The sequence below is a fragment of the Psilocybe cubensis genome, chromosome 6 (genome assembly GCF_017499595.1).
Source record: "Psilocybe cubensis strain MGC-MH-2018 chromosome 6, whole genome shotgun sequence".
In the NCBI taxonomy this organism is placed as follows: domain Eukaryota; kingdom Fungi; phylum Basidiomycota; class Agaricomycetes; order Agaricales; family Agrocybaceae; genus Psilocybe; species Psilocybe cubensis.
Genome location: NC_063004.1, coordinates 241,763 through 254,919, shown reverse-complemented (window position 1 = coordinate 254,919; position 13,157 = coordinate 241,763). Strand labels below are relative to the sequence as shown.

Sequence of the window (13,157 nt, the reverse complement as noted above, 5' to 3'; positions counted from 1 at the left end):
AGAAACCGAAGAGCATTCCACCGGCATTAACACATGTTCATTATCCACAACCAACCGGAACAAGGTGAAAGAGAAGGTGGCGAGGTGCGAGTATAAATGATATTCAAGCCCCTCCCTATCCTTGTTGAAGTTCCTCCCTACCTGACCTCACCCCACCCCTCCCTCGCTCCACCTCCCGTTTTCCTCCCTGCATCTTCACCCACCCCAATTCAAGCATCCAAGGATCTCGGAAAGAAGAGTGAAAGAGAGTCGTCAAGGAAGAAAAAAGCAAAAAAAGGAAGAAAGGAAGAAAGAATGAAGACGGAAAGAAAAAAAAATGGTAAAAGGGATAAGCTACGCCATCTACAACACGATGCAATGGTGGCTCTTCTTGCCCTTTCCTCTGCTGAGCAGTGCGGCGCGGGTGGCGTACTGGAAGACTTCGCGGACGCCTTCACCCGACTTGGCGGAGCACTCGAGGTAGTGCTTTGCCCCGATCTTCTGGGCGACTGCCATACCCTAGAAACATGACGGTTAGTGACAAGTTGGAATCAACAAAAGAGGAAGAGTGTAAAGAATGATGCACGGAAAAAAAATAATGAAAAAACGGTGACATTGAGACACAGAATGTTGGCGGCGACGGGGATCACAATGTGGATAAGAGAAGCGGGGAACGAGGCAAGGGTGATAAAACAGGACATCAAAAAAAGAATGACGTTATTCAGATTCGAACGAAGCGCAAAAAATGTCACAAAAAATGGCGCTCAGATAAGGGTCGGGGGCGTGTACATACCTCGCCCCCTCATCACACCAAAGTCGTACGAAAACAAGAAATGTGATGTAGGAAAAAGAAAAAAACAAGAAAAAACGCACCTCTTCGGGGGTTACGGGTCGCTGGCTCGTCTTCCTAAGCTCCTCAATCACACGGGGGGTCACGTCTGAGATCCTTTTTGCAGCCGACAAGAATGATAGGCAGGCCGGCACAGAAATGCATAACTTCGGAAATCCACTAAAAAGCAGGGAACCACAAAACAACGACATTAGCAAATTGCCGTATCCGATGTTATCCCCAAAAAAAATGTAGGCAGGGGGAATGACAGAAAGGCAAGACACACCTTCTCCTGGACGTTATCAAGCGAATCGGGGGGAGTCGACGGCGAAGCAGATGAGGATGACATGCGAATCAGGATAACTGAGAGGGCGTAGACGATCGTAGTCTTCCTGGCCGGCCGTATCCCATAGAGCAAGCTCCACGTGCTTGCCATCGACCTCGACATCGGCAACGTAGTTCTCGAACACGGTGGGCACATAGACCTAGAGTTGAACGCCAATATCAGCCTTCCACACCTCGGACGAAGCCGCCAGGGATTCGCTGGAGCTGCCTAAACACCCCACAAGACGGTGCAATGAGGAGCAGCAAGCCCCACACCTCGGCTGGCTGGCCGGCGGATGACAATGTACGTACCTCTGGGAATGTGCCTTTGGAGAACACGATCAACAGACAAGTCTAGACGGGCGACGATGATCAGCATGCAAACTGACGTTCTCTGAGCTAGTCAAAAGCCAACCATACCTTCCTGCAAGCACTATCACCAACGATGACAACCTTCCTTTGATTTCCGACATGGTTCTCGGGGGCGGTTGTGCGGGCCGAGCGGCGACAGTGTTAGGTGCTGGGGAGCGGGGCTGGCGACGAGCAAAGGATGGGGTCCGTTGTGAGCAAACCGTCCCCGTATGATGTTTTAAAGCGGAACTTGAATGCCAGAGATTATGCAATGGCCCCTGCCCTGTGCGTGTAAACAGGCGCACCGCCTTGGCGCATCACACCGCCTCTCCGCGTAAATACCTCGATTGGAGAGAGATGAACCCCAGCGCGGCTGCCCGCGCCGGTCTGCTCCACAATCATGCCCGACTTTTACAACCATCCCAACTGGTGCAGCAATGTCCATCACGCCAGCCATGCCTTTCCGCGACAGCAAGCAGTTGGCCTGACGCGTCCCTCCAACATCCTTCACCACCGCCGGCGGGACGCATCCACACCGTCGACAGTTCAGAGCCGCGTTCTTCACCTCATTCCACACGTCCCTCCCAGGTCCATACCGCCGCCGCCGCGCCACCGACACCTTGGTGAGTCTGTGTCTCTTTCTTTCCAGCAGACATGTCTGTCACTTACCAGGTCCCACTTCAACAAGCTCGTCAATCGGGAGCTCCTTCGGCAGGCCAAATACACGTCGAGCACACGCCAAAAATGACGGAACAATGTCCTGGGGAGTACAGTGAGCAGACTCCCGTGGAGAGAAAAGGCCGACTTGCCTGATATTGTCGACTGTCGTGTTCCGCTTTCTCATCTACAACGCGTCAAGGTGAGTACATTGTTACACAAAGAAATCCCGACTCACCTGTATAGCAACGAGGTCGCTAGCTGCGATAACAGCGACAGCAGGTCACCGGGGACTCCTCGTCGGCCAGCTTACCCCTACAATATCAGAGAAAACACGACATCAGCATTGACCTTCAATATCAAGCGCACGCTTACCAGTTAAAAGTTCCCAATGCCAAGTTCACGGAGCTGCTCAAATACACGGTCAGCATGTTCCTCACAGTCACCAACACTGACTTACCTCCCCTTAACCTGATGCGACACAGACGACGAGTAACCAAAACCTAGGAGTTCAAAGTTCAACAATCAACCAACGCGGTAAAGGAGAATCCCACTTACATTCAGGAGATGAAGAGGAAATGAGGCCGCCCATTCCGCCGCCGCCGCTGCCTCTTGCTGCAACATAGGACCGTGCCACCGATGCCTTGGAAAGTCGGTCTCTCTTTCCAGCAGCAACTACAACCACCATGAGGGGTACAATGACTGGTTGTAGGCGCACAGGACACGGTGAGCACACTCACGTAGAGGGAGAAATCATCCACTCACCTAATATCCAGCACCTCCGCCGAATGACGTGTCGATCACCTTCAAGGTCCGCTTTCTCATCATACGTCAACAGAATCTACGACGCGACGAGGGAAGAAAACCCGACTCACCTAGACACCGTCACCCGCCACAACGAGCACTCTGTCAAAGCATCAGCAATGACCACAAGTCTGTGGGAACACTCACCTATAAGCCGGCCCCGACTCGCATCCACACCATCTGCCACGTCGATCATCAGCAATGTTCTTCTAGTGGGTCAAGACACCTACCTTGCTCTATCGAGCTCATCACCGTTGCTCCACTCTGCAATAACACGACATCAGCCACGCCATCCAAGAGACAGGAGGGTATACTTACCACTTACAAGGGCGGCAATGGTGAGTTGCTAGAAGACACGGTCAGTGCATTCCCCACAGTGACCGACGTTGACGTGCCTACCTACAGCACAGTCCAGCACCTCCGCCGCATGACGTGTTGACCACTTCAAGGTCCGCTGTGTCATTATACATCAACAGAGTCTGCGACGCGTCGAGGTAAAGAAAACCCGACTCACGGAGACACCAACACCCGCCACAACGAGCACACTATCTGCAACAACGAGCATCAGCAGTGCACACAAGCCAGTGGCAACACTCACCAGCAAGCAGGATTCGTCCCGACGCGGCCCAGCACCAAAACCTGCGAGTTCAATGTTCAACAGTCAACCGACGCGCTCAAGGAGAATCGCGCTTACCTTGAGGAGAGGAGGAGGAGACGAGGCCGAGAACCCCAAGAGGGGATGAGGAAAAACACACCAACACACGCCTGCCTTTATACTAGCGCGACACGCCCGTGTACGTACATCCACACGGAACCCGTCGCGCTAGCCCGGGTGTGTTATTTTCGTGTTTTCCTCCCTGTGACGACATCCGGAATAGGTTGTGATTCCCTTCGAATCTCGCTTTTTGCTTTTGAATCTGGGTACGTGATTCGTTCAATATATTCTTTCGAGGCTGTCGTTTGTGCTAGGAGTCGGAATTTCCGCCGTTGGGTCTAATCGGCGAGACATGAATCGGGCGTGAATGTGCACAAGATGTTTGCATTCGCCCTCTCTTTTCATCGTGTTTTTAGTTATCGAGCATTCGACCTTCGATCGAAGCACACCTCAATGTGAATAGGAGTCGCCCAAAACAAAACTGGAACATACGTAGAATGGTTCGGATTGCATTCTTTGCTGCACAACGGTACGTATCCATCTCCAATCTCTCGCTTCCAACTGCAACTAACCTCGAAAAAAAAGATTTCAGAACCTCTCTAGTGCATTACGTTGGCAATATACACTAGCTTACAACACCCTGGATACGTCGAATGCAGCGGAAATTGCGTTGTTTTTGAAATGGAAGCGGAGGGTCGTATCGGGGGTCAAGAGGCTCGTTGGGCCTTCGACGAGTTGTCTGGGTGTCTGAAAGTCTGTAACCAGCCAGGTAAGCTCAGGAGTCGCTCCATATGCATAGCAGATAACGCACGCAATCCTTCTAGGGTTGTACAATTGCACAATTGTGCGTGAATCGACGAGGATCAAGCCCGGCGAACGAGCAAAAACGAAAGGAATGAACGTAAGTTGGCGATATATTTTGGTATTGGGATTACGGCTGCGGTGACCTCGGAGCTTCAGGGACGAGTGGTAGGAATCCAGACGTTTTTTTTCAGCCCGTTAGTGCGGAAGATCGGGAGGAGAAGGAGGTTGGGAGAGGGTGATGTGAGGTGAGCCATACATTTCGAAATCGAGTTCGAGTATTGCTGGGTGGGTCGTAGGATACCTATAGATGTACCATCTGCACAATGTGAGTAGTAGGATTGCCAATGAAATGTGTTTTTATGTGTTTTTTCAAGCATTCACGTTCGGGTGAAGATATCTCTCTGTAACATTTCCAAATACCCATCATCTCAACTCACATCTCTCAAAAGTCAACCACTGGATGTACCAGTATGCCAATATCTCCACTCTCTCTCATTTCAACGTACGTACAACAACTACAACGGCATTCGCAATATCTACTGAAGGAGAACTACGTCCACATGCAACGTTCAACAAAATTACAAAACGTAAGTTGCCAATTTTTTTCTGTGAAATTTGGTATTATTATTACGGCTTCGGCGACTTCGGATGCTTCAGGGGCGAGTGGTAACAATCCAGAGGTGTTTTTCAGCCCGTTAGTGCGGAAGATCGGGAGGAGAGGAAGGTCGGGTGAGGTGAGTGATACATTTTTGAAAATCGAGTTCGAGGGTCTTTGGACAGTTGGGTGTAGTGTATTCTTAGGGGTACTTACTATTCTAATGTTTGTAGTAACATGGTTATGGTGAATGAAATGTGTTTTTTGCTTGTTTTCACGCATTCGCGTTCTGCAGGAGTCCTCGAGTGTTCACATTTTCTTTTTCAACCATCCCCGTCTCAACTCACACTTTTCCAAAGTCAAGCAGGCATGTAATGGTATACCAATATCTCCACCTACTCTCAATTAAACGTACGTACATCAATTACAACGCCATTCGCAATATCTACTGAAGGAGCACACATACCAACGTACAGTAAACTACGAAGGCCTTCTCAATATACCTGACAGGACCCTTGATCGGACCAGACCCGAGCCGAGAGCCGAATAGACTAGCCAGGTGTTTCTAGCGTTTTGAACGGGTGTGTAATTGTGAATTTGGGCGGGAGGCGAGGGTGTGTCATGTCATGTTGTGGATTTGGTTGTTCGATTGGTATTCAATGGTTTGTACTTTTGCTGATTGATTTCTGTAGTGCAGGGTTAGAGTATACAATATATCCAGGTGTGTATATTACTTTAAATCGACGGGAATTTGGAGAGAGTTGCGAATCGCTGTGTTTGTTAGATTTGGCGTGATGTGTTTGTAGGTATTCATTTTATTGCACTCGACGAGCCAGACATTATGAAAACAGAATAAGACACGATAGATAAGATAGATATATCACTCTAGGTAGCTATACAACTACCGCGCATCGCAGACATGGTCCGGATGCGCCAACACTCGTATTCGCAATATTTTCATTCACTCCGCATTTCCGTCTTCCACAAAAATTCCAACCGTTTCAGCCTATTATTCACGTACATAACCGTTACGAGATGACTCACAGGGGGCCAATGGAAGCCGGAAAAACGACGTACATGCAATTTCGCGTCGAGGGAAGGTGCGAGGAGAACAATCTCCGTTGAATTGGATTGCTTACCCTGTGATCGCGGGAGCTTGCAGGGACATTGAGAGATGCTATGCAGTGCTGGGATGTCTATCTGTGAGCAGTTTGAAATGTGTAGTTCAAAGAAAACAACGAAATTCGCTGTTTGGTGTACATTGAACCAAACGTGATGTATTTGTTCATTCCCAACGTTTTGTGTTGCTCTTCGCATCGCAAACCGTCCAACCCCTATTCAGAACACAGTTCCAGTCAGTATTAGCCTCAAAAACCTCTCGAAAACGCGTAGAATTGCAAGATCTTACCAGGCGCTTCCCGGGGACAAAGTCTACGTGGCCGCTGCAAACGCAATTCAAAGGTCAGTTCGCCGCTGAATATCGTTACGAAAGGTACTAGAAGCTTACGTGAACGGTTAATTAACAAGGTTGGGCTGGAAACAGCGTTATTGTGGAAGGTGGATGGCGTATCGGGGTGCGAGGAGAAGGAGGTGCCGTATGTGCCCGAATGATTTCAATGTCGCTCATAGCCATGTTTCGGGAGCTTCTAATAGTCGACTGAGGATGATTCAGAGGTCTAGGATTGACATCTTGACCTCATTCAGCGGCGCATTTGGGTGTACAAAACAGCTCTTTGTGGAGAACTCACCGACACAGCGCAGATACAAAAATTCAATCGCAGACTCGTCACACCTATCTCTTGCGCGTACGTTGGAAAGATATGCTAGTTTGTTTTGGGGTGTTGTACTGTGTTGGAGTAATTACATTGCGTAGAAGTATCTAGAGATCGGTGCGAGTAAATCTCGATTTTTAGCTCGAGGGGTGAGTCGAATTTCTCATTACCTCATTTCAAACATGCCTAACTCGAGCTTACAGCCTATTCGAATGATATTTCCGAGTGCCTTGTACGCGAATCTGGCCTGCGTCGATGAATCGGAAGACGGGAATGTTGGTTCAAGTCGCCACGTGGCAACGTTGTCCTGAGAGTCAGAGGGCGAGAACGACGTTTTTGGGGGTATTGTGTGGGGTTATCGGTACGTCAGACTGGATGTGGGAGTGATATGGATAGGTGACGTCGTGGTAGAAGCAAGTGCGGACTCACGGGCGCCTAATTTGAGCTCCGCCTGTTGGTTCTGTCACCCTTTGACTCTACGTGTGAACCTTGTCTGCGTTTTGTGAACATATTTAATGTATTAATTAATAGGTCGTCAAAGAAAATAGGGGACTGTGACAAAATCTACCCCGTGGAAGCGAATGTGAAGCGTATTGCTGTCTTGGGATTTCGTGGGCGTTGAGTGAGTCGTCGGTTACTGAAATCTCATTACTCAGCTCAGGTGTTCCTGAATGCGACCCTGAATACGTTAATGCAGCCTAAAAATCGAATATTTGAGCTTCGAAAACCAACGATCTGGAGAGATTTTGCGAGTCGGATACCCGATCTGACTGAGGTCCAGTAGTTTGGAACGACATGAGGTCATCGCGTCAGCTAAATGGTGATTGCCTTGCACTAGCTGCTTGGGTCGCGATGCGCGAGTCTGCGCAGTGACGAGCTACTGAGTCTAGGGGTCAAAATTTTTGGATTGTGGTGGGTACAAGAATTGTAAAGCATAGGAAATGATACATACCTGAGTTTGATGCACCAAGGACGGGAAGCATAGCTTCATGACAATAAGAACGCAGTGGACTTGATTGAAAAGGCCGGAACAGGAGACCGAGACTGAAATTTCGCATTTGATGTACAAAGGACGGGGAGAGCATGATTTATGATAATGAGAAAGAACAGGCGATTGGGGAAAACAAGCAGCGGAGTTGAATCAAAAGACCGGGATAGGAGACCGCAACTGAAAATTTACATGAGCCAATTTTAGCTTGCAGGTATATTGGACATCACATTCTAGTTTGGAAACGGGGGCAACGGGCAAATATTGCGTGACGTTGAATAAACTAGAAGCATTAGGGAAAAGGATATAAAGTGAAGTGGGTTTTGGGGAACCCCCAACGTGTATCCCGTCCTTATGCTCCTGCATTTTTTATTCGATTTTTGGAGTTCCCGCGAACCTGTATTCTATCGACAGTGTCTACCTATGGAGCCGCAAGTTTTATTCGATTTTTCGACGTCCGGCGAGCAAGGTGTGTTACCTAGTACACTTAATGGGCCACCACTTATCTCTTTACACAGCTCTCATCTGCCGCCGTGCCATGAAACCAACGTACGTGTCACATCTAGTCGTTGGCTTGAGTTGTCTTCCATAGACGGAGTCGATGTTTGGACATGCCGCGCAGTTATTTTTTGATTTTTGGATGTCCGGCGAGCAAGGTTTGTGCTTTATTTGCTAGAGTTTGTTGAGCCACAGCTTACCATCTACACAGTACCCGCCTTTGCACTTTTTATTCGATTTTTGGAGTTCCGGCGAGCGAGGGTTGTTGCACAACAAGGTGTGTTACATAGTTTGCAGACCCGAGTACTGACTGAGCTTTTCTCAACAGACGTTTGAAGTCCCGTTAACGCCTCGCACTATTTTCGATTTTTGGACATCCGGCGAGCGGCGTCAAATTAATGAACAACAGCTTACCAGTGCCGTGGAATGTCGTTGCACATTTTTTTCGATTTTTGGAGTTCCGGCGAGCGAGGGTTGGCTGCCTGGTGATGGGTAGGTGTGTTGATTGTTGAAGTTCACATTAACCCTCTTGCAGTTGTTATTGCATCCGGCGAGCGGTGTCGAGAGTGGTTACTGTCGGGCATGTATTTCGACTTTCACGCGGTTTTTTTGATTTCTGGACGTCCGGCAAACAAGGTATGTACTTTGATTCATGGACTTGATGAACCGGCACTTACAACCATTACAGTACTCACCTGCCGGCATGTATTTCAACTTTCGCGCACTTTTTATTCGATTCCGGCGAGCCAGTGGATGAGTTTGGAGAACAAGGTTGTAGACAACGCCGAACGAGTGCTGAGATTTCTTCGACAGACCTCGGTAGACTTCCCACAACCGACTGTTCAATTTTCGGACTTGTGGAAAACTCAAACAGGTACGTACTAGATAGGTAGATAGAGCAGAGGCGGACCCTGCTGGCCTTCGGGCGGGGCTAACCTCTGCTTGTACGATACCAGAACACGACTCGAAAATTCAAAAAACTTCTATCTCATTTGCTCAGGGTTGTCTCAATAAGGTATCTAATGCCATATAAAGCTAGTATCTTCTCGTAAAATACATCACAACAGCGAGCCATGTATATCTGGCAGCACAACGTATATAAACCAAAGAAACATTGTTCAAATTGCAATACACGCTCGGAATCCATAGGGGCTTAGCCAAAGCAACAGAAGCTCAAGGAGAGACAAACAGATAGCCAACTCGTCGCAGTCAGGAGGTGCAGCAGCAGCAGTATATTTGAGAAGAAGAGTCAAAAGTGGATCATCAATCAAAATCAAGAAAGAAGCGGTATCAAGTGAAAAAGACTAGGTAAGAAAAAAAAAAAAAAAGAAACCGAAGAGCATTCCACCGGCATTAACACATGTTCATTATCCACAACCAACCGGAACAAGGTGAAAGAGAAGGTGCGAGGTGCGAGTATAAATGATATTCAAGCCCCTCCCTATCCTTGTTGAAGTTCCTCCCTACCTGACCTCACCCCACCCCTCCCTCGCTCCACCTCCCATTTTCCTCCCTGCACCTTCACCCACCCTCAATTCAACCATCCAGCAAGGAACTCGGAAAGAAGAGTGAAAGAGAGTCGTCAAGGAAGAAAAAAGCAAAAAAAGGAAGAAAGGAAGGAAGAATGAAGATGGAAAGAAAAAAAAATGGTAAAAGGGATAAGCTACGCCATCTACAACACGATGCAATGGTGGCTCTTCTTGCCCTTTCCTCTGCTGAGCAGTGCGGCGCGGGTGGCGTACTGGAAGACTTCGCGGACGCCCTCACCCGACTTGGCGGAGCACTCGAGGTAGTGCTTTGCCCCAATCTTCTGGGCGACTGCCATACCCTAGAAACATTACAAGATAACGATGGGTTAGTACCAGATTGGAATAAATAAAAGAGGAGTATAAAAGAATGATGCATAAAATAATAATAATGAGATTTATATTGAAAAACAGCGTCAATGTCGGTGGCAAGGGGGATCACAATGTGGATAAGAGAAGCATGACAAGATGACGATGGTTAGTACCAAGTTGGAATAAATAAAACATGATGCATGGAAAAATAATAAAATTTGGATTGAAAAACGGCGTCAATGTCGGTGGCGACGGGGATCACAATGTGGATAAGAAAAGCGGGAACGAGGCAATGGTGATAAACAGGACATCAAAAAAAGAATGACGTTGTTCAGATTCGAACGAAGCGTAAAAATGTCACAAAAATGGCGCTCAGATAAGGGGTCGGGGCGTGTACACACCTCGCCCCTCATCACACCAAAGTCGTACGAAAACAAGAAATGTGATGTAGGAAAAAGAAAAAACAAGAAAAACGCACCTCTTCGGGGGTTACGGGTCGCTGGCTCGTCTTCCTAAGCTCCTCAATCACACGGGGGTCACGTCTGAGATCCTTTTTGCAGCCGACAAGAATGATAGGCAGGCCGGCACAGAAATGCATAACTTCGGAAATCCACTAAAAAGCAGGGAACCACAAAACAACGACATTAGCAAATTGCCGTATCCGATGTTATCCCCAAAAAAATGTAGGCAGGGGGAATGACAGAAAGGCAAGACACACCTTCTCCTGGACGTTATCAAGCGAATCGGGGGAGTCGACAGCGAAGCAGATGAGGATGACATGCGAATCAGGATAACTGAGAGGGCGTAGACGATCGTAGTCTTCCTGGCCGGCCGTATCCCATAGAGCAAGCTCCACGTGCTTGCCATCGACCTCGACATCGGCAACGTAGTTCTCGAACACGGTGGGCACATAGACCTAGAGTTGAACGCCAATATCAGCCTTCCACACCTCGGACGAAGCCGCCAGGGATTCGCTGGAGCTGCCTAAACACCCCACAAGACGGTGCAATGAGGAGCAGCAAGCCGCACACCTCGGCTGGCTGAACGGCGGCTAACGATGCACGTACCTCTGGGAATATGACTTTGGATAACACAATCAAAAGGCAAGTCTAGACGGGTGACGATGATCAGCATGCAAGCTGACGTTCTCTGAGCTGGTCAAAAGCCGATCATACCTTTCCGCAAGCACCATCACCAACGATGACAAGGTTCCTTTGATTTCCGACATGGTTCTCGGGGGCGGTTGTGCGGCGACGTGCGTGAATAGATGTATTAGATGCTGGGGAGCGGGGCTGGCGACGAGCAGGGGGGATGGTTGTGAGCAAAGCGGCCCCGTCAACGAATGTATGATACCACCGTTTTAAAGCGGAACTTGAATGCCAGGATTACGAACGGCCTCTGCCCTGTGCGTGTAAACAGGCGCACCGCCTTGGCGCATCACACCGCCTCTCCGCTGCCTTGCCGCTGTCGCGTAAAGAGAGATGAACCCCAGCGCGGCTGCCCGCGCCGGTCTGCTCCACAATCATGCCCGACTTTTACAACCATCCCGACTGGTGCAGCAATGTCCATCACGCCAGCCATGCCTTTCCGCGACAGCAAGCAGTTGGCCTGACGCGTCCCTCCAACATCCATCACCACCGCCAGCGGGACGCATCCTCGCCGTCGACAGTTTGGAGCCGCGTTCTTCACCTCATTCCACACGTCCCTCCCTGATCCATACCGCCGCCGCCGCGCCACCGACACCTTGGTGAGTCTGTGTCTCTTTCTTGCCAGCAGACATGTCCGTCACTTACCAGGTCACACTCCAACAAGCTCGTCAATCGGGAGCTCCTTCGGCAGGCCAAATACGCGTCCAGCACACGCCAAAAATGACGGACAGGTGTCCTGGGAAGTACAGTGAGCAGACTCCCGTGGAGAGAAAAGGCCGACTTGCCTGATATTGTCGACTGTCGTGTTCCGCTTTCTCATCTACAACGCGTCAAGGTGAGTACATTGTTACACAAAGAAATCCCGACTCACCTGTATAGCAACGAGGTCGCTAGCTGCGATAACAGCGACAGCAGGTCACCGGGGACTCCTCGTCGGCCAGCTTACCCCTACAATATCAGAGAAAACACGACATCAGCATTGACCTTCAATATCAAGCGCACGCTTACCAGTTAAAAGTTCCCAATGCCAAGTTCACGGAGCTGCTCAAATACACGGTCAGCATGTTCCTCACAGTCACCAACACTGACTTGCCTGCCTGGAGAACATCCCGATGCGACCCCACAGTCCAGCACCTCCGCCAAATGACGCGTCGACTATCACTGTCTCATCCTACGTCAACAGGCTCTACGACGCGACGGTGTAAATTAAAGCCGACTCACCTAGACACCAGCACCCGCAACGACGAGAAAACTGTCAAAGCATTAGCAATGCACACAAGCCAGGGGAAACACTCACCCTCGAGCAGGCCCCGACTCGCGTCTACACCACTAGACACGTCGAATATCAGCATTGTCCTTCAAAAAGGTGGAGACACCTACCTCGCTCCCCGCCATCTAGCTCGTCCGACAAGTCTACAAGGCGGCAACAGTGAGCTGCTCAAATACACGGTCAGCACATTCCCCACACTCACCAACATTGACTTGCTTGCCTGCCTGCAGCACATCCCGATGCGACCCTGACAGTCCCCCTCCGCCGAATGACGCGTTCAGCATCTCCAAGGTCCGCTGTCTCATCCCACGTCAACAGACGCGACGAGGTAAAGGAAAGCCGACTGACCTAGACGGCAGCACCCGCAACAACGAGCACGCTGTCAAAGCATTAGGAATGACCACAAGTCTGTGGGAACACTCACCTGAAAGCCCTCCCCGACTCGCGTCCACGCCACCTGCCACGTCCATCAACACTGTCTTCAAGTGGGTGAAAACACCTACCAGTCTGCAACAACACAACATCAGCCGCGCCATCCAAGAGATAGGAGGATATACTTACCACTTACAACGGCCGCAATAATGGTGAGCTGCTAAAAGACACGGTCAGCACATTCCCCACAGTGACCAACAGTGACTTACCTGC

General features: G+C 49.5%; 3 protein-coding genes across 3 annotated transcripts; all 3 read right to left on the bottom strand.

The window, feature by feature from the left end:
* Positions 1–342: 342 nt before the first annotated feature.
* JR316_0006642 (GTP-binding protein rho1) lies at positions 343–1,256 on the bottom strand (the record flags this gene model as incomplete). The annotated part of the gene is made up of 3 exons (XM_047892388.1): positions 343–498; positions 853–975; positions 1,095–1,256. The coding sequence occupies 3 exons, from the start codon at positions 1,254–1,256 to the stop codon at positions 343–345; spliced, it is 441 nt and encodes a 146-aa protein (XP_047747670.1).
* Positions 1,257–2,144: 888 nt separating this feature from the next.
* On the bottom strand, positions 2,145–2,968 carry JR316_0006641 (uncharacterized protein; the record flags this gene model as incomplete). Its single annotated transcript, XM_047892387.1, has 6 exons — positions 2,145–2,327; positions 2,379–2,397; positions 2,516–2,548; positions 2,601–2,643; positions 2,699–2,875; positions 2,926–2,968. 6 exons carry the CDS (start codon positions 2,966–2,968, stop codon positions 2,145–2,147), a joined length of 498 nt encoding a protein of 165 aa, XP_047747669.1.
* Positions 2,969–9,928: 6,960 nt separating this feature from the next.
* JR316_0006640 (GTP-binding protein rhoA) lies at positions 9,929–11,322 on the bottom strand (the record flags this gene model as incomplete). The annotated part of the gene is made up of 6 exons (XM_047892386.1): positions 9,929–10,084; positions 10,573–10,707; positions 10,813–11,010; positions 11,044–11,078; positions 11,162–11,175; positions 11,270–11,322. The coding sequence occupies 6 exons, from the start codon at positions 11,320–11,322 to the stop codon at positions 9,929–9,931; spliced, it is 591 nt and encodes a 196-aa protein (XP_047747668.1).
* Between the last annotated feature and the right edge of the window lie 1,835 nt (positions 11,323–13,157).